This window comes from Larimichthys crocea, chromosome XI, assembly GCF_000972845.2.
Source record: "Larimichthys crocea isolate SSNF chromosome XI, L_crocea_2.0, whole genome shotgun sequence".
Taxonomy (NCBI): domain Eukaryota; kingdom Metazoa; phylum Chordata; class Actinopteri; family Sciaenidae; genus Larimichthys; species Larimichthys crocea.
The window spans coordinates 6,591,222-6,617,376 of NC_040021.1; the positions used below are offsets into that span (position 1 = coordinate 6,591,222).

Consider the following 26,155-nt stretch of genomic DNA (forward strand, 5'->3'; position numbering starts at 1 on the left):
CCACCACTGCTTATCCTTATCGGGATCTTGGTGGGCTGAGCTGATCCCAGTTGACAGTGAGTAAGAGGCTGGATACACCTTGGACAAGTCGATGGGGTGCAAATAAAGTTTAGATAGTAGATGATAGATAGATAGATAGATAGATAGATAGATAGATAGATAGATAGATAGATGATAGATAGTAGATAGATAGATAGATAGAAGATAGATTAGATACAGACAGATAACTTTATTCATCCCAGAAGGAAATTAGGTCGTCATAGCAGTCCGGTATATTTGTACAGTTAAAACAATCGACAACGAATAAATACTGGTAGACAAAAATAAATAAACAAATAAATAAACACCGAATGGGACAAGGACACTTAAAACACACAAGATATAATCATATAACATTATATCAACAACAATTATAAATATCTATAGAGATACACATAAGAAATGTGTCTAGCCTGTGCAAGGTGGCATACATACATAACTGCAAATATATGTACACATGTATAAATATGTGTGTATACATAAGATATGATATGATATAGAATATCAATATCTATCTATCTATCTATCTATCTATCTATCTATCTATCTATCTATCTATCTATCTATCTATCTATCTATCTAATATCTGTATACATCATTCATACATTATTCATTTGCTGACACTCTTCCACCTCTGCTCTGCTCGCAGCTCGCTCTCATGTCCTCTCCCGGCTCCCGTAGACATTCCTCCGTTGTCAGTGTGTGTGTGTGTGTGCGGTGTCAGACGAACCGTCGGCGAGCCAGCAGCCCAGCAGCTCCAGGTCCGAAACCATGGAAGAGATAAACAACATTGAAGTGGTTCCGTGCACAGAGTCCGACTACCTGAAGCCGCTCAGGGTGCACTACAACCAGGTGAGCCGTGTGTGTGTGACGGGAGGAGGCTGGATGCTGCTGTGGGCTAGCCCAACCCCCATCCTGCTCATTCATTTCACAGCTAACATGCTACCATAACATGGAGGCTGAGCCGACACAAACACAGATTAAACACAGCAACAGTTGACTTCTGCTTCACACACACACACACACTTCATCCTCTGTGTTCACACACACACACACACGGTGTGTTACACTGTTACACTGTGTCCGACGTGACAGCTATCAGCTGTTAGCGTGCTAACGTTAGCTTTTTTTTTTTTTTTTTTTTTTTAAAGGTTGAGCATCACGTTAACGTTTGCACGTGCTCCACATTAGTATGAGTAATAAGTTTTAGCAGTGTCACGTGACAAGGGAGCATGTCTGCCCGTCAGGTGAGACTTGTTGATCTCCTTCAGTGTGTGTGTGTGTGTATGTGTGTGTGTGCAGGTCAGAGGTCAGCATACATGTCATTCATATATATATATGTATGTACACACACATGAAGTCATGTCTCTTTTCATGCACTCTACAGTCAAAGTCCAGCATGCATGAAAGAAACACTGCAGGGAAAAAGTGCACACAGCTCACGACAGCTGCAGTCATTTACATAAATGTAAAATGATTTAAAGGTGCAGATTCAGCGTAGTTCTTATCAAGCCTGATCACGTGCACGGACTACAACCTTTTTCTTATTTTGATTTACTGCACCGATCGATTGTTTTGTTTGGTTCTTTCCGCTGTGGACTGATTCCTGAAGTCTCAGCGACAGATCGATTCGAGATTCGAGATCTGTTTACGGTTAAAAACGCGAGAGATGAGTTAAAAAAAGAGATGTGAAAACAGTGAAATAAGACATAATAAATAAGTAGGCAGAATAAGAAAAGGTGCTACATTAAAGGATTGTTCGATTTGGGAAGTGGTTGTTCAATTTTGAGTTCTGATTGGGTTGAAGCTGTTTCACAGTCTTGGTCCGTAAAACTGTGAAGAGAAGAGAAGAGAGTCTGTAGCCGGGTTGGGTGGAGGTCTTTGATGATACCTTTTGCATTTTGTCAGATATCTTTCACGATCCACCTCCTCAGTGGTTGGTAGAGTTGTCCCAATAGTCCAGCCTCAGCTATCCTCACCACTCTCCTCAGCGCCTTTCTCTCTGTAGTAGCTACAAACCAGAGAGAGTTAATGTTGCTGGTCAGGACACTTTCTGTGGTGCCCCTGTAGAAAGTGGTCAGGATGCACGGACTTGAGGTGGGCCCTCTTCAACCGTTGCCAAGAGGGACGAGGTGTGCAGGTCCCAAGTACAACAATCTCCACAGCAGTCCCACTGATGTGCGGCGTGCATCATCTCCTTGGTTTTCTTGACCTTCAGGGCTAAGTTGTTTGTCCCGCACCAGTTGGAGAAGAGTTTCACCTCCTCCCTATATCCACTCTCATCACTGTCCGTGTACTTCATGATGTGATTGGTGCTGGACTGAGCATGACAGAAGAGAAGAGGGATGAGAAAGATAGCTGGAAGTTTGTTCTCATTTTTGGTCTTTAAATCTGACAAAAAGTGTACAGGTAGCTTATTATATTACACCTTCAAACCCAAACACATTACTGAACTTTACTGCATGAGAGGGCGGTACGATTTGACTCAGCAGGTAGAGTGAGTCGTCTATCAGAAGATTGTTTGTTCCTTCTCTGCCTCCTCTGCATGGTGGTCCATGGGCGAGATCCTGAACCCCAGATTGCTCACAAATAGTTCCTTCACTGTCGGTGTATGATTGCGTGTATAGGTCATTAAACATATGTTTGTTCCTCTTTTAAGGTGGTATTATTTAGACCAGTATTTATCAAATATTTTATACTCTCTACCAGCTCAGAAAATATTAAGTACCAACATTATGACTGATGTTAAAATATAGTCGTGTGCTCTACTCAGCTACACAGGAGGCAGTGTCATTACTAACAGGAAGATTATTTATTGTGTACTGTTGAATCTGTAATGTTCATAGAACCGGAGCTCATTTGTTGTGAAGCGGTATTCCATCTTTAATCTTCTTGTCACATTTCAGCTCACGGGCAAGAATGTGTCAACGTATGATATCATAAATATTACAAGAAATGCAAAACTTATTTTAATTTACATTCCAGCGATCCAAGAGTTATATTCATGGTCATATTTATTAAATATGTTGTAGAGATCCCTCCATGTATCACTACCCATCAGTGGATTGAGAAACAGTGATTTAGAGACATGGTGCTCATATTGATCATATCGTTATCAGACCCTAAATAAATATGATGCATGGAACTTATTGGATTACATTTATTAATACTTTAATTATCATATTCGTTAGTGGAAAAATTTGGATTTGTGGTTATTTGTAGTGGATGTTGTGTTGTATTTTCACAGCTGCATACATTATGTATAAGTACGTTTATGAACATGTTGGTGGGGTTAATTATGTATATGGATACATTTATATTGTCTCACGTTATGTATCGTTTTATTGGCTAACTCTAGTTGGAAATCGATCGTGACAGGTTGACCTTCAAGCCTAAATGTGCTCGTACATCTCCTCCGATATGCGTGGACCTACTGTGGCACATTTATACCAGCATATACAGTCAGCTTATTCTATAGGGCAGTGTGGCTTCAGGTATAGTTGCTATTCATCCATCCATCCATCCATCCATCCATCCATCCATCCATCCATCCATTTTTAGCTGCCTATCCAGGTCATGGTGGCAAACAGGGCGGACAAAGTGGGTTGTCTGTGACAGACGTCTTGTTAACTGTTTGCAGTGAATGCACGATATTATCAACTGAAACAGGGATGAGGTCGTGGTCACCTGAAACGTGACTCAAGATCAGTGTTACAGTGCTTTATCTGTGTTTAAAGTATTAGCCTGCTAAAGGAAAACAAAGTGTGATGACTGTGCCATCCTGATGGTTTCTAAGTAAGAAATGCTTCCTCACCCAAACATCGGCTGCGGTCCAGGATGAATTTATTTTTAGGATCAAAATATTTCTTTTTGTTTGTTTGTTTGTTCCTGGCTTCTGGATGGAGGCAGCGGTGCACAATACAAGTTAGACTGCATTCAGACAGGATCCCGCACTGCAGCGAACACTCAGGTTTCTCCATTCATTTGAATGGGGTTAGTGGTGGTGCAGGCCGAAGGGGTGACCACCAAAGAACTGCAAGCGGAGGAGTTGAGCCAGATCCAAGTTTAAGGAAAAGACATGCGGTCAAACCTCCACAGTCAGCCTGAAATGTCAAACTGAGACTATCTAAACTCTAAACCAGCTTCTAAATCTGAGTCTGACTCACAATTTCATTGCAAAAAAGTGACAATAAGAAGTCTAATTTGATTTGTGTCCGATGGTTTGAGAGGGAGGGAGAAAGCAGTGGTTGAGTGACATAGACAGTGAATGAGAGTGAGGGAGCGCCAGCATCCATAAAGCCGGTTAACACCTCCAGCAACCCCGCACAGCGCCGGACAACCCTGCGGCGATTTGCTGGATTCTGCCTGAATGGCAAAACTCATACATGCATTAAAAACTGATTTATTTACACCACGACGAAGAAGATGTTATTTAAAGTAGTCATACTGATGAAATATGGTTTGTGCCATTGGCACGTACGATAAAGACTATTTAAATTGGTCTTACAGTGTACACTGGTGCACATCTCTGATTGGAAGGTGCTCTTTTGTCATGTCGTGTCCAATTTAATCAAGTAAGCTCACAGTGGAGTTTTTTTTTTCCATTTGGGGTTCACACCTGTGACAGCGGAGAGGAGGGGGGGGGTGTAAGCTTGTCAAGAGACTGGCTAAGACAGCAGATGGACAACAAAAGGAGGTGATGGTGGACTCCCTCTCGCCTCCGTCCTGTCCTCTCTTTCATCCTCGTCATCGCTCCTGCGCTCAGCTCAGGGTGGGGCTCTTCAGGGACTCCCCTCGTCCCTACAAAGGCTTTTTCAATCACACCGAGGGAGCATCTCTTCCCCCCAAAAAACCTTTTATGTTCTTCGCTACATCTGCAGCTTAGCCACTGGTCACTAAACTTATTCACACACACAGAAACACACTCTAAAAGTAGATAAGGTCACGTGTAAGAGGCTGTCCTCATCATTAGTGTTTACTGGTGTTTTGTCTCCTCTCCCTCGCCTCGCTCTACAAAGCAGGTGATTGTCCCTCGTTGACTCCGGGAAACCCCTTCTTATCTTGGTTGCCTCGTGCTTACGTTGAATCACGGGTTGCCACTTAGAGCGGGATAATTACCTTCCATTTATTCATTATAATGACTTGAATTATTCATCTGGAATTATTTATCTTGTATAGCTTACAGCCCCGATTGGCCCCGCCTCTCCTTCAGTGAATACGAGATCTTAAAACACACATGAATAGTTATAGGCTTGAGCATGAATCACGGCAGTAAACTGAGTCCTAATGAGCGCATGTTCTGTGTACGGAGAGAGGATTGTCAGTGGAAAACTAACAAAATAAGTTATTGGAGTTTACCCAGTGAACATTTTGGTCTGAGGTACTAAACAATGGAACACACGCTGCGTTAAAAACCTGAGTTTCCTGAACTAAAATTGAAAAGTTTCCACTTATATTTCCTTCGTTTGACACAAAGAACTCAACAGCCGTGTTGGGATAAAGGCAACGTGCAAGGCCGCTCCCAGTGACCTTGTTAAATTAAACGTGTTAGGAGGGTAGGGACTGAAATCGATCCTGACCTTGGCCATTGTACACTTTGTTTTCATTGTTATGAGAAGAAACAACCACGACTTGGCATGTAATAAAGACACACAGCCTCCAATTTCCATCATGCAAACTCTAAAGCTCTAAAGTTTGGGGTCACCTGCCACAAAGGCTTGATTCAGTACATATACGTACGTATATTAGACAATCTTCTTTGTATTACTTTATGGAGACAGTAATGTTTTGTACATGAACAGAACATAACACTGTACAGCGGTTCAACCAGATTAACATTAAAAAGACCAGAAAGAGACAAACATCTCTCTGAGTAACCGTTAAATCAGAATATAAGAAATCAAAATCTGTGCAGATTTAAGTGGCAGTTTCCTGTTTCAGTGTCAAGTGGATTTAACAGGCATGTCGCTTTAGCAAAGTCATTCCTTAAACTATTTTCAAAACTAAAAATAGAAATTGAAGGTTGGTCTAAGGTTAGCACTGTTGGAATTGGGTCACAGAATCTCAGCTGAACATACTATGAACTGACAAATCACAGTTTGATCTAAACACTGAGCAAACTGCACAAGGCCCAAATATTTAGAGCCCAGTTACAAGCACTTACACTTTTCCGGACTGGAAAGAAAAATTTGAAATCAAAGATATTTGAAGGAAAATGGTTACAACAGTACTCTCCACTGTGACGGCATTTACTAAATAAAAGTTTAAAATATTTCTTCTTCTTTTGGGGCCAAACCTCGAGCATGTAACCATGACGATATTAGTATTTAGCTCAAAGCACTAGAAGAACTTCTAGCATGACTGTAGACTCTTAAGCTGTGTATCAGTTTGGATACTTCTGTTAGTACACTTCTATGTAGTACACTGTGTACACCATCTACTGCCTGGCGTAGTTCGCAAATTTCAGCAGGGTAGTGTCTCAATTTTAGTTTCTTCTTCTTCTTCGCAGATTTGCAACCAGGCGGAGCATTAACTCCAACATTTGACTGCCAGAATATAAATATAAAACATACGTACAACTTACATTTATATATTGCTGGTTTTCAACTGCTTCAGCTCCAGCAGCTTCCTTGGCTTCCCATTTTCACAATGCCGGTTCTGATACGTAGCCAAAATGGTGAGTTCCTCAAATGCCCACTTGAGTCAGTTTCAATAAGTCCCCATGTTAAAATGTCCAAACAGTTTTGGTCTCTATAGCTAGTTTCCCCGTTCATGACAAGGTCAGTGTGAGGTTTGTATTTAAACGAATTAGAAGAAGTTCAGATCCTTGAAGGATTGCAGGAACCTCTTTAGGATCTCAATATCTTCTATAGTTTGACCTGAGGAACCTGTTCTACCATGTGGTCAAACAGTGACATAGTCTGCTGGGATTGACTTGGCACTGAATGCTGCAGATTGCTCAGGGTGGCCTCAGCGTGTCATCGAGGCACCCTTTAAGGACCGCCCACAAAATCCTGAACTGAAAACTGGTGAAAAACTGAGGGTGGATTTTTATAGAACTCACCTGTTCAAATTATATTAGGGCTTAAAGTTATGAATAATTAAGAACCAGGCTTCATTCTGCCCGCCTCAGATCCGGCACGATTTTTAGATTAGCCGGGAGGCAGAGGTAGTCTGCGTGCTCAGGACAGACAACAACATGTAAACTGACTTGATGTGATTTGAGGTCTTCATGCTTTCTGTGGCTTTCACTGGAGGACACAGTCACATGGGCGCGTACTTGAACAGAGTGTGTCCTTGACGCTGGATTTGGCGCTAACGGCTAGAAACCACTCACCAGGTCATTTTTTTTAATGCTGCAGATCTGTAATTTGATCATTAAACGGTCCGTCAGTTCACGCAGGTGCAGAGCTTTTTTTTTTTTTTGTGTTTGATTTTTAAACTCCGCTGATCATTAGTTCACTGCTTGTAATGTGTGTGTGATAGCGGCGCCGCCTTTGTTGAAGCTTGTGTGAAGACTGACCGACCAGAAAAAAAACAACAAAAAACTGGAGAGCACATGTTGAGATTCAAAGAGTGCTTTTGTATTTTGAGGATGGGAGTTGATTTTTTTTTTTCTTTCTGCTGCAGCTGCCGGCTTTATAGTGAGCACAGGAGGTGTGTGTGTGTGTGTGTGTGTGATGGTTGTTAGACTTTAAGCACCTAAAAAGATCAAGACCATACATCCCTCCCTACAAAAGCCATTCATGCAGGAGTGTGTCATTTCTGATGCCCAAAGCCAGAGGGACCACATTAATTTCAAGGTCCTGTGTCGCCTTGTTCCTGCTTCCCTTCCTCTCTCTCTCTCTCTCTCTCTCTTTCTGTCTCCCTCTATCTCTCTCTCTCCCTCTCCCCATGGGCTAATCTCTCTGTCGTAATCCATGTCGGCCATGATTCTCCGTCTCCCCTGGGCCATTCAAGCCGTCCTCCCCGCCCCCCTTCTCTCAGCAAGTGGCCCGAGTAATGAGGGGAACCCCACCATCTGTGAGTGGTGACAGGATACTAGACAGGGAATGTGTGTGTGTGTGTTGGTGTGTGTGTGTGTGTGACGCATTCATGCTGAGTCGCTTTACAGTATGCGGTCGCTGGAAAAGAAACGTGTCATCTTGAGCGGTGTAATCAATCATCGCCAAATTAATTGCTATATTTAGATATGATTACGGTAAACAACCGCAATCTAAATGTCTGTTAGTCTTTGTCGTCTGTAACTTGTATATTAACTGGTACTGTTGGTGTTTGTTTGTTTTTTTCTTTAAATTGAGACCACATTTCATTAATCCTTGGAAAGATTTGCTTTGCCTTCCTAAAATCGTTTCTTGGAAGTGATTTTCATGATCTTCCACTGCTGTTTTAGAAATCTCTGAAATCTCTAGCTCTGATTTACGCCGGAAGGACGGCACACTCCCTGTGTGTTGTATCACAGTTCACAGAACCAGTACTGTAAAGCATTCTTACACTATGTCTACTCTAAGGTGGCCAAATTTGACAGTTTTAGCCTTTCACTCACATTAAACTTGACTTTTTACACTATGTGCATCCTCTATACACTATGATTTTGTTCCGAGTTGCAGTGTGTGTGGCCCCCTGAAGTGCTGCTGCTTTTGATTTTCAGTAAATACCTCGGTTTATTGTTGTCGGGCAAGACGCAATAGGCATTTGAATGAATTATGGGAGTTGTAAATTAGTGCTTAGCAATTTTTTTTTTTACAGTTAATTGCCCATAACTTTCCAGAAACCATATATTTGTTTGCTAAATATTGATAATGCTGCTGTTGGCGCTGCATCCTCCACAAATCACGTTTTATTTACTAAACATTTAATAAAACAACTATTAAAAGAGAGAAAAGATAAGGCACCTTGCTTCAAAAAATGTATTTACATAGCTAGTCAAGTAGTGTCAAGTATCCTGGTTATTCTAGCTTTAATGCAAAGTGCGATATACAGTAGGTATGAGCTGCACAGCAATATTATCTCTAAAAATAAAGACACCAGTTTGACATACTCAGTATTTAATTGCTTGGATTTTAGGCAGGACAGCCTGAGAGTACATTGGTGGTAATGAGCTACGTTTACTGATGCAAATACTCCGCAATTTACCTGTAAAAGGTTCACTGACAGGAAAAACGCTCCGTCTCATACATTATTCAATATGCACTCGCACTTGAAAAGCAGCAACGCGCGAGAAGTGTGTCTCCTGCTCTGTCACGACAGGTGATTTATCACACACACACACACACACGCGCGCGCCTTGACACTAGTTTTGCTTTCAACGAGGAAAAGTGAGCGGGGTGCGGCTGACTTGGCCTCAAGGAGGAATGATGGCATGTAACACACTTGCACACCGACATGTCAAGTTTTGTGTGAGAGTAATTATAGTCAGAGAGACTGTCTGCAGGGCAGGCAGAACATCTTCTATGACAGGACTCCGCAGTGAGGAGCTTGGATGATGTCAACGCTTTACTAATGGCTCACAGCGAGAGAACAGATTAATGCTATCACGTTTGTCTTCAGGTCCTGAGTGCATGAATTCTGTAGTATGAGCCTGCAGTGTTGGTTTATGAACTATTAAAACAAAATATGGATGTAAAATTGTCTCTAATATCATACTGTATGTACTTTTATATAATACTGATACTGCTGATTTTCTGGTTTTCCCTTAGTTAGTGTTTGTACCACAGGCATTTTGGAAGACGAGGTTGTCAGGCCCGGGGTGTGGATACTGACAGTGAGTGAGCTAGTGTCATGCCAGAACCTGAGCTGGGCAAGCTGGCAATGTAACCTAGTTTAGTAACCTCTATGTACATCATGTCAGAGGAGAAAAGACTGACGTTGATTGAGTGAAGAGATGTCAAGAGTGGCTGAGCAAGAAGCCGCCGGACAAGAGTAAATCTGGGACTGACTTTAAGTCGTTGGTGAGAGCTTGGTGGAATAAAAGGCTGAAAGGCAGACGCCGAGCTGGGCTGACTGCTGTTGGACTAGTAAGTAATATTAGCTGGCTGCTGTGTCTTGTGTTGTTGACCTTGCTTGATGCTTGAAAGTTGTCAACTCGCTAGTTTTTGATCATACGTTATGTAATCATAAAAAATACATGTGTACAGCTGTCCATATTTACCACAGTGGTATAGCACTTTAAAACCAGGGGCGCTAAATGTAAGTAGTGGTCAATCATACAGTCCTGACATGATAGGTGTTATAGATGTTACAGCAGATGAAGGTGATACCATGGAAATACCATAGCTAAACCTATAAAAACCTCGGCTTCATGCTCGCATTTCACATCACAACATGATAGTTAATGGTGCATGAATGGCATTATGCTAGCTTGGCTTCACATTGAGGCCCTGTGGCCGTGACCTGTCATGTACTGGTCGTTCGTTGAGATGATCGTGAGGGCTTTCTTTAAGGTGAATACAGCACGTCTAAGACCAGATACATTCATAAGTATTAACCTAAGAACTTTTGGGAGTGTGTGTTGCACAGATTTGGTCACTTGCAGTTGAAATCTTTGTGTGTATGTTTATTACTTTTAGATAGATATCTTAAAGTTTCAGTTGCAGCTTTAAGTACATCTCTGGCACAGTGGCACATCCTAACCCCAATCCTGTTGCTACAACAGTACTTTTTATTATGTCTGACTCTATCAGTGCAATCAGGTTGCACTCCCATTTCTTGGGTGGTACAGATCTGCACCGCCACGCTCGCACACATCTATTGTAGCTGAAATAAGCCTGTTCTACTGAAGCCGTCATCCCTGCGTCTGAAAGAGCTTGTGGGTGGAGAGGAGGTGTAGCCTAAATTTGAATCAAAGCCATATTTCCTCAGGCCTAGAAAATGTAGGCCAGCTTCAACATATTTATACGGCATGCGGTCTGAAGAGAAGAATAAATGCTGAGTTTATGTTTCAGTTTAATTCACACATCTTTGGTTTGTAGTTTGTAGCAAATGAGGTAATTTGTCAGGGACTATTTTCAGCCACTAGACTTCATTTGAATCTGCCGTGTTACGATGCGCAGAGTCGGTTAAATATCTGCAGATAAAACAAGGCTCAGACAGGGGCTGCAACTTATTTTCATTACTGATTAATATGTTGATCATTTCCTTGATTAATTGAAGCTGTTTGGTCCAGAAAATTGTGAAAAATGGATGGATGCCTTAGATTTATTTGGGGACTATTCTTGTCTTCTCTGGACGATAAACTGTGTAATGCTGACTCTTTCTAGATTAGCTCCAATCACATTTGTTTTTCTTGTTACTTAGTTACAACATATACATCGATACCAATATATATTCAGTAGGCCAGTATCATTCAATTGTCTGGACGATTTATTATTGTAGCTCTAGTTGACATATGCAAGAATCTTCCATTCAGAACTGAACTGATCAAAAATATATTAACCAATGATTTACAGCATCTACAGCAACTGAAATTGTACATATGTTCATACAGAATGCATGCATACCATGAGCAGTTTACAGTATAGAGCCTGTAGCAGGTATGGCTTGGTACCTTCATGACTTTGCCTGCCACCTGCAGCTCTTCATCTCACCTGTTCACTATGGGCTGCTGCTTAATTTACCATTTCTGTCTTGCAAAACCAACCCAGCAGTTTTTCAAGGGACCAAGACTTTGCAGATATTTGTGTGTTAATGTTTGAAACTAAAAACCAGTAGGGTTGACGACTCCTTTGTGCAGACTGAGCCACAGCTGCAAATGATGTATATAATTATAATTTCTCTTCATACAGCGTGTCACCCTGAACTGCAAACACCTTTGGTAGCTTTCAGGATGGTTTCCTCATTTTCCTGTAATGCTTGCTGCAAAGTGACGAGACAACAATCAGACAATGTGGGTGTCCCTGCCCACATATTTAAGATTTCTGTACGCCAGAGTTTTTCCTGTCTCCATTGTGCTGGTCACACACCTGCCTCACCAGTTTGATTGCTGCTGGCAATTTACTGAAGGAGTGTTCAGCTGTACGTCCTATTGACAACGATGATGTGGCCACAGGGCATAAAAACAAAGCATAAAAACATGTTTTAGTATTTAGTCATGAGGAATCCAATCCAGCTTGCAACTGCCTTTTTTTCTCTGTATATAGTTCATAACAATGAGGATGTATAAGAGAACAGTCAATGTAATAGAATATGGAGGTTCCCAGGTTAAAGTAACAGGAAGTCGTTGACATTTTGACCCTAGCTGTTGATTTTGGACTCCGACAAACCATCAAATTCTCGCCAATGCTTGCTGTAAGTTGTGTATTGAATTTGGCATTTGTTATCCCCATTAGCCACTATGATATCAACTATTTATTTCATAGGGAAGAATAACACGCATTGCTATACCTTATGCAATGTTTTGGCTGCTGATCATTATTATTGTTACTGTTCAAGTTTGCGGTTTTCTTCCACACACTTTTTGCTGAACTACAATTGATAGTAGTTTGACATGTTCAACATGTTCAGCAGTGTCATGTTTGGCGCATCTACAGATGTTTTAGCTGGGTGTGGTTTGTGATGCTACTTTAGCATGCCCAAGCAAGCATCTGTTGTGGGGCTGATCACCCCCGCAGTAGTCATATTAAATAAATCAGAGGTGATTTGACATCCTGCCATGCAAGTTACATATAACAAAGGGAGTGGGAAGTTGTGGTGTACTGTATGTGCACTGTGTACACACTTTTTGTTTATACTACTTAGTTGCTCAACCAGTGTTTGAGGATTAAAATAGATTTTACTGTGTTTGCTTATGCTGTTTATCTTATTCGTTCACAGAATGGCACAAAGAAATCCTGGGACTTCATGCGAACCCATGACAGGTAAAACACATTTCATTCTCCTCAGTTGGATGAAGCATTGGCCCTACCCATCCACACAAACATAAACACACATTTACAAAGAGATGATAGGCTTTACACTATACAACTTTCATTATTTTTAAATTGATTTAAACTGTAGCCACTTAAACGTATCTACCTCATGCTTGTTTGTGTTGTAATACATGGAACTGCGACTGTAACGCTTGAATTTTCCCATGGGGATCATTAAAGCACTCTATCTATCCATCCAGCCATCCAACCATCAAATCAACAAACCAACCATCAAATCATCAAACCAACCAACGAACCTGTCAAAACATTATTTTCAGAACAGGCTAACACATAAAACCATCTCAGAGTGGGTTGGAAACACTGATGTGGAATAGGCCTCAAACAGCGACTTCAGCTCTCTTTCATTGGCAGCCATTTGCCAATGAAAAATCTGCATGTTGATGTCATGTCATATTTGCAATCTGAAGAGCAAATCTGCTGTAGCAAACGAGGGTGAATGTGGTGATCTGAGTGGTAAGAAGCTTCATTTGCAGCAATCTTGACCCATACTATCTCTGTAAATCATACATCTGCCATGCTTTGATTTATTTTTACTTGTAGTGGTTATTTTTAGCTGCAGATTTAAAGGGAAGTAGTTTCTAAACAAACAGATGGAAACAGACCCTTTGTGTCCTTTCACCTGCATCTCTCTCACATGACATTTGTATACCATTATTCTCTGGCATCTCTAAAAGAGAGAGCCAAATACTGGGAGGAAGGTTAAACCAAAACAGACCTTGTTTTCCATGAACTGGTGCCCTGTTAGTCTACGTGGCAGTGCTTTTAAATGTCTGAGCTTCACAGGGGGCACTGTAAGAGAAATATCACACATTTGTGTCAAAACCCCAGTTCCTTCTCCCTGTTTTGCCCAGGGTACCATAATGCCCTGAGGTGTAAGGTCTTAGGTCATTTAAAACCCTCTTTCCTCCACGCCTGACCCCAAAAGAGTGGTCCCTGTGAAAAATAGTACCACAGAGACAAAAGCAGTAAATCTCAAACGTGTACTTCCAAAAGAAAATACCCCATGGGAACATCTAGTTGACCCCCAGGTGGAAATTCTGCCAAAGTGTTATTCCGCCTTTAGCGTGTATTGAATAGACGCAGGATTGTTTTGCATTTTTGTTTAAGTGCGCATAACATTTTCTTCTCAGCAGGACAGTTGCTGACACATTTTAGGTGTACTAGCAAAAGATGTGGAAGACAGATTTGTGGGTAACGTACTGTAAATTATCTAAGAGAGAGTTAAGTCCTGAAGTTCTACCAAACATCAGTTTCTTGTGAGCTGCTTGTTGGTTTAAAACAAATTCCTCATGAAATTAAGACCCCTCCCATAAGTAATAATTATTTGACTGTATGTTACATTCACCTTCGCCATGACTTGTGATTGCTTGAATTTGTTGGTCTCTCAAAGATCATTCAGATGGTTGCTGCTTTTTTACACCATCTATTCAGCCAAACATTTCCCACCACTTGTATGCAAGGTGGCCCGGACTACCTTCTCCCCAACTATGTCCTCCAGCTATTCCAATATTTTGGTATTTAACCTGAGGTCTGAGTTATTGCCCAAGATTGCAAAAGCGATTGATAGGGCCAGAGGGTTAATCACTCCAGCATGTTCTGGGTCTCCTCCTGGTTTGATGTGCCTAGAATACTGCATGGGAGGCATCTACAGACATCCTAATCACTTGCCCATACCACTTCATTTTGCTCCTTTTCACATGCTTCCAATCCAAGTTTCCTCCAAAAGGGGGACCAGGATGAGGAGTGCAAAGTTAACATCTCTCATTTTGGACACTTATTTTCACAATCTAACTTATTCAGTCATTACGAAGGCTGGAGGGTAGATTGGTAAGGTGAACCTTCAGACTCACCTTTCTCTTCACCGTCCCTGTCCAGAACAACACTGGCTTGACCACAGAGGGCACAACGATCCACCCATCGATCTTAACCTCACCCTGAGATACTTACCAAACCATTCCCAAGGGGACTGGAAAGGGCTAACCATTTTTTCATCACACATGTGTCATGGCCCTCTCTAAGGTGAACTGGAGGTCACAGGCTGATGAAGCCAACAGAACTGCGTCATTGACAAACTTCACTAACTGTAGACATGTAGAGGAACATGATTATAAGCTGTCTCCAAATCTATAAAAACATGCATAGGTTGGATTGGCAAACTCCCATCGCTTTGTTCCTTTGACACCTATGTGTTTATGGGAGAATTTGCCCGCAAGCGCCTTTTAAAGAAAGCCAGCATATTCAGTTCAAGAAATTTAAGAGACCACAGACAACTGAAAGATGATGTCATTTGCTTTTGCTGTAGTCCTGCTCAAAGTGTCTTCCATACCTTTCACAGGAGTTTGGTTTTGTCTGAGCATTTATGCATCCCCAGCTAGAGAATACATGTGGGGGGTACACTTTTGGGATTCATTTGAAACAATTTGTTAACATAGTACCAGTTGAATTTCCCATTGGTAGGCCCCAATAAAGTTTTCAGGGAATTTCATTTACAGGAAATAAGATGCATCTGTGCTCAATTAACAGTGTTCTAGTAATGGGCGGTGCATGTCAGTGAAGAATTTCTGACCTTTAGTTCAAAACAATATGTTTTGCTTGTAATTATTGGGTGTTGTGAGTAGAATGAACAACTAGAAAACACATTTTAAAGTTCAGACCATAAAATGTGGGAAAAATAAGTCTAACCACAAAGAACTAAAAGAAAATGTGTCTCTGAAGTTGTTGATCGTGTTCGATGCCTTCTCTCATTTTGGTATTGGAAGACGAATTACATAGCACACAACCCATTTTTTTTCACTTCTATAAAATAGGGCCTGATGATAAAGTTTTGTTTTTTCAAGCTTTGCAGCCCAACCTATAGTCACCTCAGTCCTGCTCCTCATATGTCTGCAATAGCCCAGTTTTTCCCACTGTCCACTTCGAGACCCTGCAGAGAAAGATTAACGGTGCATGAAAAGTCCTAAGTGTCTGTTTAGCCTGCTTCTTGGTTTAACCATTAGAGCATTTTTTTTTCAGCGGGAAGCTGTAGAACAGCAGTAATGGTGTGGAACAGCACTGCATGACCCAGACCTGCCTCAGGGGACAGCTTCCATGCCTCAGGCCTTTGTGTCCCACTTTTGGACCAAATCTACCACATTATCTTCTCCATACTTGAACATTTCAGTGGCGATACTCGCCTGCAAGACTCCGTCTTTTGCAGATGTAGGCTGTCACGAATACCAAGTCTGTTTTTTCGGTGTCTGGATATCTATAATAGACTCTCAGTTTAAATATCTGCATTGCAAATGGATATTAAATCAGTATCAGCCCAGGCGCTATAGCGAGAAACAAGCTGTAATACCAATGTCCTGGTTCTCTCTCACCATGGGAAAGGCAGGGCAGGGCTTCCTGCCGCCTCAGACACATCCGTTTTCCCAACACAGACCCCAGGACTTGAGTCTCCACGGGCAGCGACAGTCACACTCAAATGCAGTAAACCACCTGAGTGTATACAATTCATTGGGTGACAGTGGTGAAGCTTATCACACTGACCTTCCTTCTTAATTTATCTTGACATCCTGCGTGACTGAGAGTCACAGTTTAAATTTGGAATGAAGTAGTCCTCCTCTTTTAAGTATATTGTTTAGTTTTAATGTCAGTTTTAGTTTCATTTTAGTACTCCCACATGTTTATAATTGTATTTAAATCAGATTTTAGTCATCACATATTGTGATACATTAGGTAAAATTAAAGATCGCAGTAGACCTGTCGTATATACAGCTGTTAATGATGGAGCACATCTGATAAAATAGTTGCTTCTCTGTAGCATCGCTGGGAAATAGGATAGTGGTGTATCTTGATATGGGATGCTGATGGAGTATAAGTTAGCATGAAAAGCAACAGACATGGGTGTTTTGACATGTCAGACTTTAACTGCATTTTAAACAGAGCTGCAACACTTGGGTGACAAATAATCTATGAGTTATGAACTATTGAATTAGTTGCCGGTTTGTGGACTGTGCAGATACTGAATGTAGTGTAAACAAAACTGTGTGCTTCAGTTTTGGACTATAGTTACTGTCCAATAGGAAGTGTCAATGTCACTTTTATATAAATAAATTCCAATTCCTTTTATTTATATAGCACCAAACAGAACTTATCTCTTGCCACTTTCCATATAGATAAGGTCTACTCTTTATGATATTTGCAAAGACCCAACAATTCCCACCACCGTTGTGGCGACAGGGGCAAGGGAAAACTTTGAGCAGTAGCAGCTTATTGGTGGGTAATGAAATAACAAAAACTGGAGATATGACTAAAGGTAGTAATAATGAAAATGATAGTATATGTAGTGGATGTCAAGCAGGACCACAGCAGCAGGCTTGACCCATCTCTGATCAAGGCTTAGCTGCGATCACTGAAAACCTTCAATACGAGAAAGAAGAACCAACAGAAAGATGAACACAGACATGGTGTTCGTGGTGAAATTTGTAGCTGTCTTAATAATTGTTCAAGTTGCTCATCCAGATTGTCAGGCTGATCTTACAAGAGATTTTGTTTTGAATCCACAAGCTAAGAATATTTGTGGACCCATCATCCCGAAATACTAGATCTTCCCCTGCCTTTTTTTTTAACCCCCTGACCTCCACTCCCTTCTTAAAAGCTGATCCAGCCTTGACCTCCTGCTCACCTGGAGCTAAATTCTCCTATATGCTGAAAGAGATTATCAGAGCGGCGATATATCGTGCAGGCAAAGAGATTTAAGCAGAAAAAAGGTTGTCTGATTAAATTTAAACTTGACCTTTTTATTTCCTCTTTTCACTCTCAGTGTATCAGTGCTGATCTTCAACACCACCTCACACTGTTTTGTTCTTGTCAAGCAATTCCGTCCAGGTAAGTTTTCACAATACAAAGCAGGAAACTAATTGTGCTGTGAGATCTAATTATTTCATTTTCCTCTTGTCAACGAGCTCGATCTAGATTGTTATATATCCTGTGGGCACTTTCACTAGAAAAGCAGTGCATTACAATCCCTGTTTATTCTACTGGATCTTAGTAACAATGCAGACTCATAAATAGACCGCAAGAGGCCCCATTACAAAGCAGCCCTAACCTCCTTTGTTAGAAGTCGCCAGGGACTGTTCCACACTGCAGTGTGCTAAATTCAAGGAAGTCTGGGCATTGATATATTTATTTCCTCTGCTCTCTCATTGCTGTTGGGAAAAAAACTGTCCTTTTATCTGAAAGAAATCACAACCTAGAATGACATTTGTTTTTAAACAGGGTGTGTACGATATATCGGTCAGCTTTTTTATATCGGACAATTAATGTTTAGAAACGTGTTCGTAGCTCAAGGCCAATAAAAATAAGATGTTCACTATAATCAGGGTTTCACCCGAGAAATTGATCAGCATAGGTGGTAAGTGCTACATCTCATAAAAATGTAATGATTTACGCTGACGATGTGGCACTTTATGTCAGGCAGTGCCTCGACAATAAAACTCAGGAAGCTTATTTTTTACTGATTTAAATATCTTGATGATTATATCTGAATATTGCATAGCATGTGCAACATTTGTTTCAGAACTAGTGTTTGCTGTGCAGTTTAAAACATGAAGGGACAAAGATGATTAAAATGTTGTTTCCACTGATCTTCTTGACTGATTTCAGTCACAGTGGAATCAATCAAATCAGGACAAGTATTAATAAAACTATCGTACATGTCTGCATTTGCATTAATACTCCCAGTTACACAGTGTGAAACATAAATGCCAGTGTAGGAAAAAATATCTGTAACTGTAAATGAGATATCTGTAATTTAAGTTCCTGCTTCCTTCATTTTTAAGTTTATTACAGTCTTTTAAAAACAGTTGTTTTCTCTCTGCTCCACCACCAGCTGTATACATGTGTGAGTGGGAAAGGACCAAGACACAGCCGCCCCAGTCTGCTGAAAAAATTGAGGAGGGAGCCGCCGAAGCTGCCGCTGCCTCCGAGTCTCAGGAGGGCCAGTCAGCCTCAGAGGGGGAGAGCTCTTCTCAGTGGCCCCCGGCCACGGCGGGGATCACCTACGAGCTCTGCGCTGGCCTGGTGGACAAACCTGACCTGTCCCTGGAGGAGATCGCCCGGCAGGAGGTGCTGGAGGAGTGTGGCTACGATGTGCCTGCCTCCAAACTGAAGAGGATCACCTCTTACAGGTTAGCTGAAATATGTACAACGAAGTTGAAGCTAAGACTTAATCTTTTTTAGCTTTTCATTGTCTTTTGAATATCTGCTTTAGTCGCTCCCACTGGATTTCTTGTCCCTTAACAATTAATTTTCTGTTGTCCTATTTTGCACAATTTTCATTTATAATTTCTGAACCTCCTTGAGCAATGTTCAGTCAGAAATAACCTACATTTGCATCTTTAGTTGAACTTTTCTCCTAAAATTCAATTCCAGGTAGCTTTAAAACCTCTTTAAAAAGTCTGAGAGTGATATTCCACCAAGAAAACTTTCAAAGAGGCCTTTAAAGGACAAACCTTCACGGATGTGTTCGCAAATAAACCGGATTTCACCGCTGTACTCAGGATGTTGGCTTGGTCAGGATATCTGAATCACTACCCACATCTTCCGCTTCATTGCCTTCTTGTGCCAGAGCCAGAAAAATAGCAACATCCATGAAAAAACAGTAACATAAAACTGGCTGTAAAAATGGTGACTGGCGTAGATGAACTTGACACGGCTTTATAGGTTGCTGTAGGCTGACCTCCCGAATTAACAACATTGAAATCTTTCTTACTTTTTTTTTTCTTACTACTGCCAAGATGGATGCGTCACTTCCTGCTGATTGTTTAGGGCAAAATAAAATGTTGTAATTAGGGTTACTCCTATGCGCAAGCCCATGCGCAAGTGCCAAAAACTGCAGTTCCTCAAACGTCCACTTGAGGCTGGTTCCAGAAATCGTCTGTCCCCATGTTAAAATGTCGAACTTCACAGCAGAAATAAACATGTTTACAGCCTGGTACAAAAAACAGTTTTGGTCTCTGTAGCTAATTTCCCTGTTCATAACAACTGTACTGAGGGTGAATTATTATGGAACTCACCTGTTCAGATTATATTAAGGCTTAAAGTTATACAAAATGAACAGCGTGGCAGGTAGGTTCTGTTTCAGATGGCTTGATCCAGGCGTCACATGATCCACGTTTTTGCTGATTTTTAGATTAGCCAGGAGGCGGTAGAGGCATATTCTGCACTTCAAAATAGTTCTTCAAAAACCTACGAGTGGCGTCACGCATACACCGTCCATTCTTTATACTGTCAGTGGGGCTACTACAGTTATCTGGCTTAATTTCCTCAATTAATCAGTTAATCATTTGAGGTGGTTTACTTTCTGCAAAATGTCAAAAAAATCAGCAAATTCTCTCATTTGAGAACCTGGAAGCTGCAAATGTTCTCATATAAATTTTGCAGTTTTGGCCAATGAATGAACAAGAAGTGAGCTAACCACTGAGCCAGCTAGGATAGAGCAGTCCTGACATTGTGATACTATAAAATTAAAGTTCGGACGCAGTATCACTTTAAATCTAGCTCTTTAAAAGGTCACATTATCTGGTGCACCCAAAAGCAAAAGATGCATTTTTATAAATCTCAAATAAAAGTTACGGTGCTATCAGGATTAAAAAATGTAACCTTAATTGGTGACAGACAGATTTTTAGAGGTAGTGTCCCATTTTGGTAAGAGTCTGGACTACAGAAGAGGTTGAGGTTATGTAAGTGAGCTGGAAAAGAAGCATCAGGGGAACCATCTATCTTTGTCAACATATTATTAGCTCCCTATAACTTGACACAGAAGTTGAAAGTTTCAGGAACAGACGAGTCCCACATTAAACAGCAGCACCTGGACAGCTGTGACTGACTGTGCTTTTGATTTGACTTGAACACGTTCTCTGGTTTTGTTGGTGTTGTCTATGCCCGTTGTTATGTGTGGGCTGCTTCCATTAAATACATAAGGTATCGTCTTAACCCTCATGACCCCTATGAAGGTGTATTTGATGGAAGAACACAGTGTGGTAAAGTTCTGTGCTGATAATAGGCAACCTGAGGTCAATCTAGTTTAAATGGCAAAGGAATCCCTTAAAAATACAGTTTTTATCTGTACAAAGTGTACACAATATGTCATGCTTTTTGTGTTGAAACAAAGTAATTTAAAAAAGATTAAACCATCAGACCATGGTAGTTCAGTTCTGATACTGCATTGAACCTGAGAAGTGAGAAGTGGGAAGTGAGCTTCCTTGCTTTCCTGCCCAGACAGGGCAACAGGCTCTAAGTGGCATGATCTAGAGAAAGACATCTAGTATCTATCTAGTTCAATTATAGCAGATGTAAGATGTAAAGTTATATGAGCTTGACCATGATAGGGACTAAAAGTCAAGCTATACTAATCTCTGCCTCACCAATCTTTATGGTTAGTCTCTTCAAGCGTCTTTATAGAAATGACAACTTGAAACATTTGCATGTTGTTGAACAAGAGAAGTTGTGTCAATGTTTTGTTTTAGCATCCGTACTAAGAGTTCCCTTATCCCCCCCCTCCTACAGGTCAGGTGTAGGCGTAACAGGCTCCAAGCAGACCATGTTTTACGCCGAGGTGTCTGACGACAACTGCGTGAGTGCAGGTGGAGGTGAGCCACGGGAGGGCGAGCTCATCGAGGTGGTCAAAGTCCCGCTGCACGAGGCCATGACGTTTGCCTACGACGAGCGTATACCCAAAACCATGGGCGTCATTTTTAGTTTCATCTGGTTCCATAATAATATGTCTCCCAAGTACAAGATCTCCACCAACGTGTAACTAGTATTAACCAATCCTCTTTTTACCGTTTATTCCAAATTAAATCAAACACTGGTCCAGCACATCCATCCACTCTTCCCCTCATGGCTCTTCATCCTGTATTGCCTTTTTGCTTATTGGTACATGATGAAAGATGGGCCCCTTGTCTTGTTGCCAACATGTATCTTTAAGTTTTGTCCTGTTTACCTTTTAAACTACATGCAGTCTTAATATATTTTAAAAAACAAAAAAAAATAGCTGGTTGTCACTGGCACTTTTGTCTCTTCTTGATTTTTTTATTTATTTATTTATTTTTTATGTACTGTGCCATCTGTTATAAATGGCTGCATATCACCGATTTCATTTGCCTGCCCTTGATTAAAGGAATACTCCACTGCTTTTAGCGTAGACTCTTTAATCTCAATATTTTAAATACGCCTGATTCTGGCTGAGAAACGACATTTAACTTTCTGCTTACAGTCAAATTCCAACTTGTTTGAACTAACTTGCTAGTATTGGCATTGGAGTTAATGCAAACATTTCTACTTGCCTGACAAAGTGTCTCACAGGAGGTTTTTTTTCTACTGGTCATCACTTCAACCTTTAAAGATGTAGAGATACAGTAAAGAGAACCAAAACAAACCAGTGGAGTATTCCTTTAACCCATGATCCAGTAATGCAAAAACTATGCTAGTCAATGGTGGGGCCATGTAATAGGGCCTTGTAACGGTCGAGGTGATAGATGTGTTTAAACCACCACTTGCTCAAGCATGCCTCAATTATTTTTCTCTGACCCACAGCCTTTAAGCAATACTTATCATAATCCCCCCCAGGCTAAACAATCATTCCATGTCACTGAAATAACTCTCACTCTGTTAGAAAATGTTCACAAAGTCACATCGGTGGACATATTAGCAGACTTTTCATTCAACGAGCAAAGACAACAAGCTACGGCTGCACTGAGGGCCTAATTTCAGTTTTAACTGTGTCGTCGTTCTCAAGCACAATCCTGCAATGTGTTACCGTTTGTCAGCGAATAACCTGAAAACCCATGAACATGGAGAGGAGTTTAAATTTATATTGCATATTTTTTTTCCTGAGACAAAAAAGAACAGTAGAGAAGACGCTGTATACAGGCTAAATCCTCGAAGGAGTTAAAGATTACATTATGAACACATTAATGCAGGTTTATGAGCATATTTAAAAGGACTTAAACCATCTAAAAGACTGCTTTTGATCATAATTCATTTTAAAGTAGTAAATCTTGGATGGTCATTAACACACAAACCTAATCTCACAAAGCGAACAGCAGTTTTCTAAACTCAGGTCCAAATAGTCTGTTGGTCATGTTCAGGGTGGATCTCTGAATGTGATGACAACCAGCATGTATATTTAAAAAAAAAAACAATTCACATGCAGCTTAAAGGCAACAACGTTCTTAATATTCATACTATATGTATTTTACTTCATTCAAAAAGGGCTGGTACTTCATTATTAATTACTATGTGATTGCCCCACCTTTTAGTTTTGTCAAAAAAATAAAAAAATATGCAAGTTGTGAAGCAAAAATAATGCTGTTATTACCTAATACTGATAATGCTAGTAAATTACCACTCACTTAAAACATTTCATTCCAAATTAAAGGCCCAGTGTGTAGGTTGTAAATGCAACTGAATACCCCTCACCTCACCCTTCCAAGTGTGTAGGCATGCTTGGCTGTCCATTGTGGTTCAAGATGGCTGAACCGCTGTCTTTGTTAGATATAAAGCTCATTCTAATGTTACAAAAACTTTTGACAATTCTTCTTTTCAGATGATTATAAACAAAAATATTAAATTTCTGCCAATAGACCCTCCTAAATGTTACACACTGGACCTTTAAGAGAACTCCAGCACAGATCTTTAGCTGCTCTTCTTAATGCACAACAGACAGTACAGTTATTATTTGTATGACCTGTAAGTGCAATGTTAGTAATAACTTTAATATACTCAGATGTTAAAGTCTTATCAAACAAGTTCCCATAAAACAATTTAGAGCTGATGTATTTGACTGAATTCTGGTGTGAAATTAAGAAATACTGCAGGATTTATTTTTTTAAATCGGATGAATAACTGACAATCAGATGTCAACATTTGTCTTTTTTTGTTCATTTTATGTTAATTTGCTCATCAGCTTTATATCCTTATCAACAGTTCTCTTAGAAGAGGCACCATTTTCAGACATCTCCACATGAGCTCTGAAAGTCAAATCATTTCCATCTGCTCAAACAAAGTCAAAAGAATTTAGCCAAACTTAATGTGTTTGGTTTCATACATAGTCAGATATTTGGAATATATGCAGAACTTTTAAGCCATATTTATCTCCCTCTACGCCCAATCTTTGAGCTTGTTTGTCCGTCTGTCCACTGGAGATCATTTCTTGATGTATTAGATTGTATTGTTTGCTGGAACTGCTTGAATTATTTTTATTTTGTATTTTTCTTGGAGGAAGAAAAGATGACTAACCTAAGTTGATTCATGTCCTCTCAAAGGAAGCAACCAAACCTGATTAATAGTAGATGTGTAACACTAAATCAGATTCTTTGTAAATTCTGATACAAAACTTCAAATGCACACAAACAACAGGACGTTTAATATTTGGAACAATTTGGAAAAATGTGGAAAGCACCTTTGGAAAACCATTAAATTACCACTGGACCACTTCTTCCAAGAGGCATGTAGAGTAAATCAACAACACTAACAGGGCTTTTAAACTTCGCGTCACGATAACCAACCGCCATCATATCTTTAGGTGTTTATTTAGCTTTCAGGAAGTTATTTGTTTGGCACCTTTCCCTCATTACCTCCTTATTATCTCCACCTTCTTCCATGTGACACGCTTTTGTCTTCAGTTGATTAAAGTCTAAGTGGATCTCAACACTTGTTGAGAGACGTTTAATGGAGAGCCTCATGGAAAGATTCCCAACGGTGCTCGCAATTTTCCATTGTTTTGTTCCATCGTATGAAATAACGAAGATGGTCCTCTTTATATCCAGGATTGACTCATTAGAAAATAATCTGTAGCCCACGTTTTAAAGGGGTTAGCCATAATCATTTGAAAGTTGATGGAAAAAAAATCCTCTACATATTAAAATCAAATATCAGAAATCAGAAATATCATGAAATGTAACAAACAAAGCCATTTTAACTCTTAAGGCCAGTCTGTAACTTTATGTCCCTGTCAAATGTGGAGAACTAGCATCACGACTTCTCTTTTGGCCGAAATTCTTTTTCTTTTCGAGGAAAGTTATCGCAAAAAGGCTTTTCCTTTGCCTTTCCCGTAGGCTTGTCACTGTGGGCGGCAAAAGCCAGCAAGCCAACACCGGTACATACTTCTCCACACCTTCCCTCCAACTATTATCTGAGAGTCGAGTGCATTTAATGAACATCACAGAGGGCATAGAGTTGTCTTAATGATTGACGCACTGAAAACAAAGGTGACATTTACAAAAATAGATAGCAAGTGGGTGGGAGCTCTAACGTCTAATGATGTGATGATTTCAGCTCGATTGTTACAGAGAACTCAGTTGCCAAAAGAAACACAAGCACTTCAGGTTCAGCTGGTTCAGCCAGCATCTCTCTATATAGGCATTTAAGTATATGCTGTATATTTAATTTTCGTGAGGCCTCTATATTATTTTTGTTCAGCCTGTGGAGTTCAAACTTACAAGTTCATGTTATCAGACCTGCAGTCTATTTTATACCATTTTTAATTAGTTTTATAAGCTATGTTTTTATAATTATTATGTTGATTAAATCTTATGTGTGTTTTTGTGTTAAATGCTAAAATTTGAGTTTAAAGCCAAATTTTGCACTCTTACAGTGTTGACTTTATTCTAAAGGAAGCCGTGAAAAAGGCACTTACACTGGTGATTAGCAGTGTTCTTGGAGGAGTTTGATGTTTCAGAAGAAAAAAAAAAAAGTGGTTATTTGCTTTACAGCCAGACTTTTTCTTGGCCGGTACCAGTAACTTCCTGGTTTCTGCTTTGGTCGCCTGGCAAATAGTCTTAGCCAAAAAAAAAAAAAAAAGAAAAAAGAAAATTTGGCAAATAACCTCTTATAAATCTGTGAAATGTCTCTTTTACTCTTGTATTTTTTGTATAAATTAAACAAAGAAAATACAGTGTATTGCTGATCTGCTTCGGCTAGCTGTTTCCCTCTGTTTCCAGTCTTTGTGCTAAGCTAAGCTAATTGGCGTCCGGCTTCATTTTTACCATACAGCAGTAAGAGTCGTATCAATCTTCTCATTTGACTCTCGAGTAAGCAAATTTACCAAAATCTTGAACTATACCTTTTAAATTTCCCACCGCGACAAGCCTAACCTTCCCCTCTACGACAAACGTAAATACACTTTTGACAGTCCAGAGTGAGGT

The 26,155-nt window shown here is 40.3% G+C and overlaps 1 protein-coding gene across 1 annotated transcript; it reads left to right on the forward strand.

Annotated features, from left to right (window-relative positions):
* The first annotated feature begins 667 nt into the window (after positions 1–667).
* On the forward strand, positions 668–25,704 carry nudt14 (nudix (nucleoside diphosphate linked moiety X)-type motif 14). The gene is made up of 5 exons (XM_027284421.1): positions 668–891; positions 12,850–12,893; positions 17,770–17,834; positions 18,838–19,135; positions 21,516–25,704. Exons 1-5 carry the CDS (start codon positions 811–813, stop codon positions 21,763–21,765), a joined length of 738 nt encoding a protein of 245 aa, XP_027140222.1. The 5' UTR covers positions 668–810; the 3' UTR covers positions 21,766–25,704.
* The last annotated feature ends 451 nt before the right edge of the window (positions 25,705–26,155 follow it).

Coding starts and splice junctions, on each gene's coding strand:
- nudt14 (XM_027284421.1), top strand. CDS start 811: ATGGAAGAGATAAACAACATTGAAGTGGTTCCGTGCACAGAGTCCGAC. Junction 892..12,849: donor TCAGGGTGCACTACAACCAG/GTGAGCCGTGTG, acceptor ATTCGTTCACAG/AATGGCACAAAGAAATCCTG. Junction 19,136..21,515: donor AAGAGGATCACCTCTTACAG/GTTAGCTGAAAT, acceptor CCCCTCCTACAG/GTCAGGTGTAGGCGTAACAG.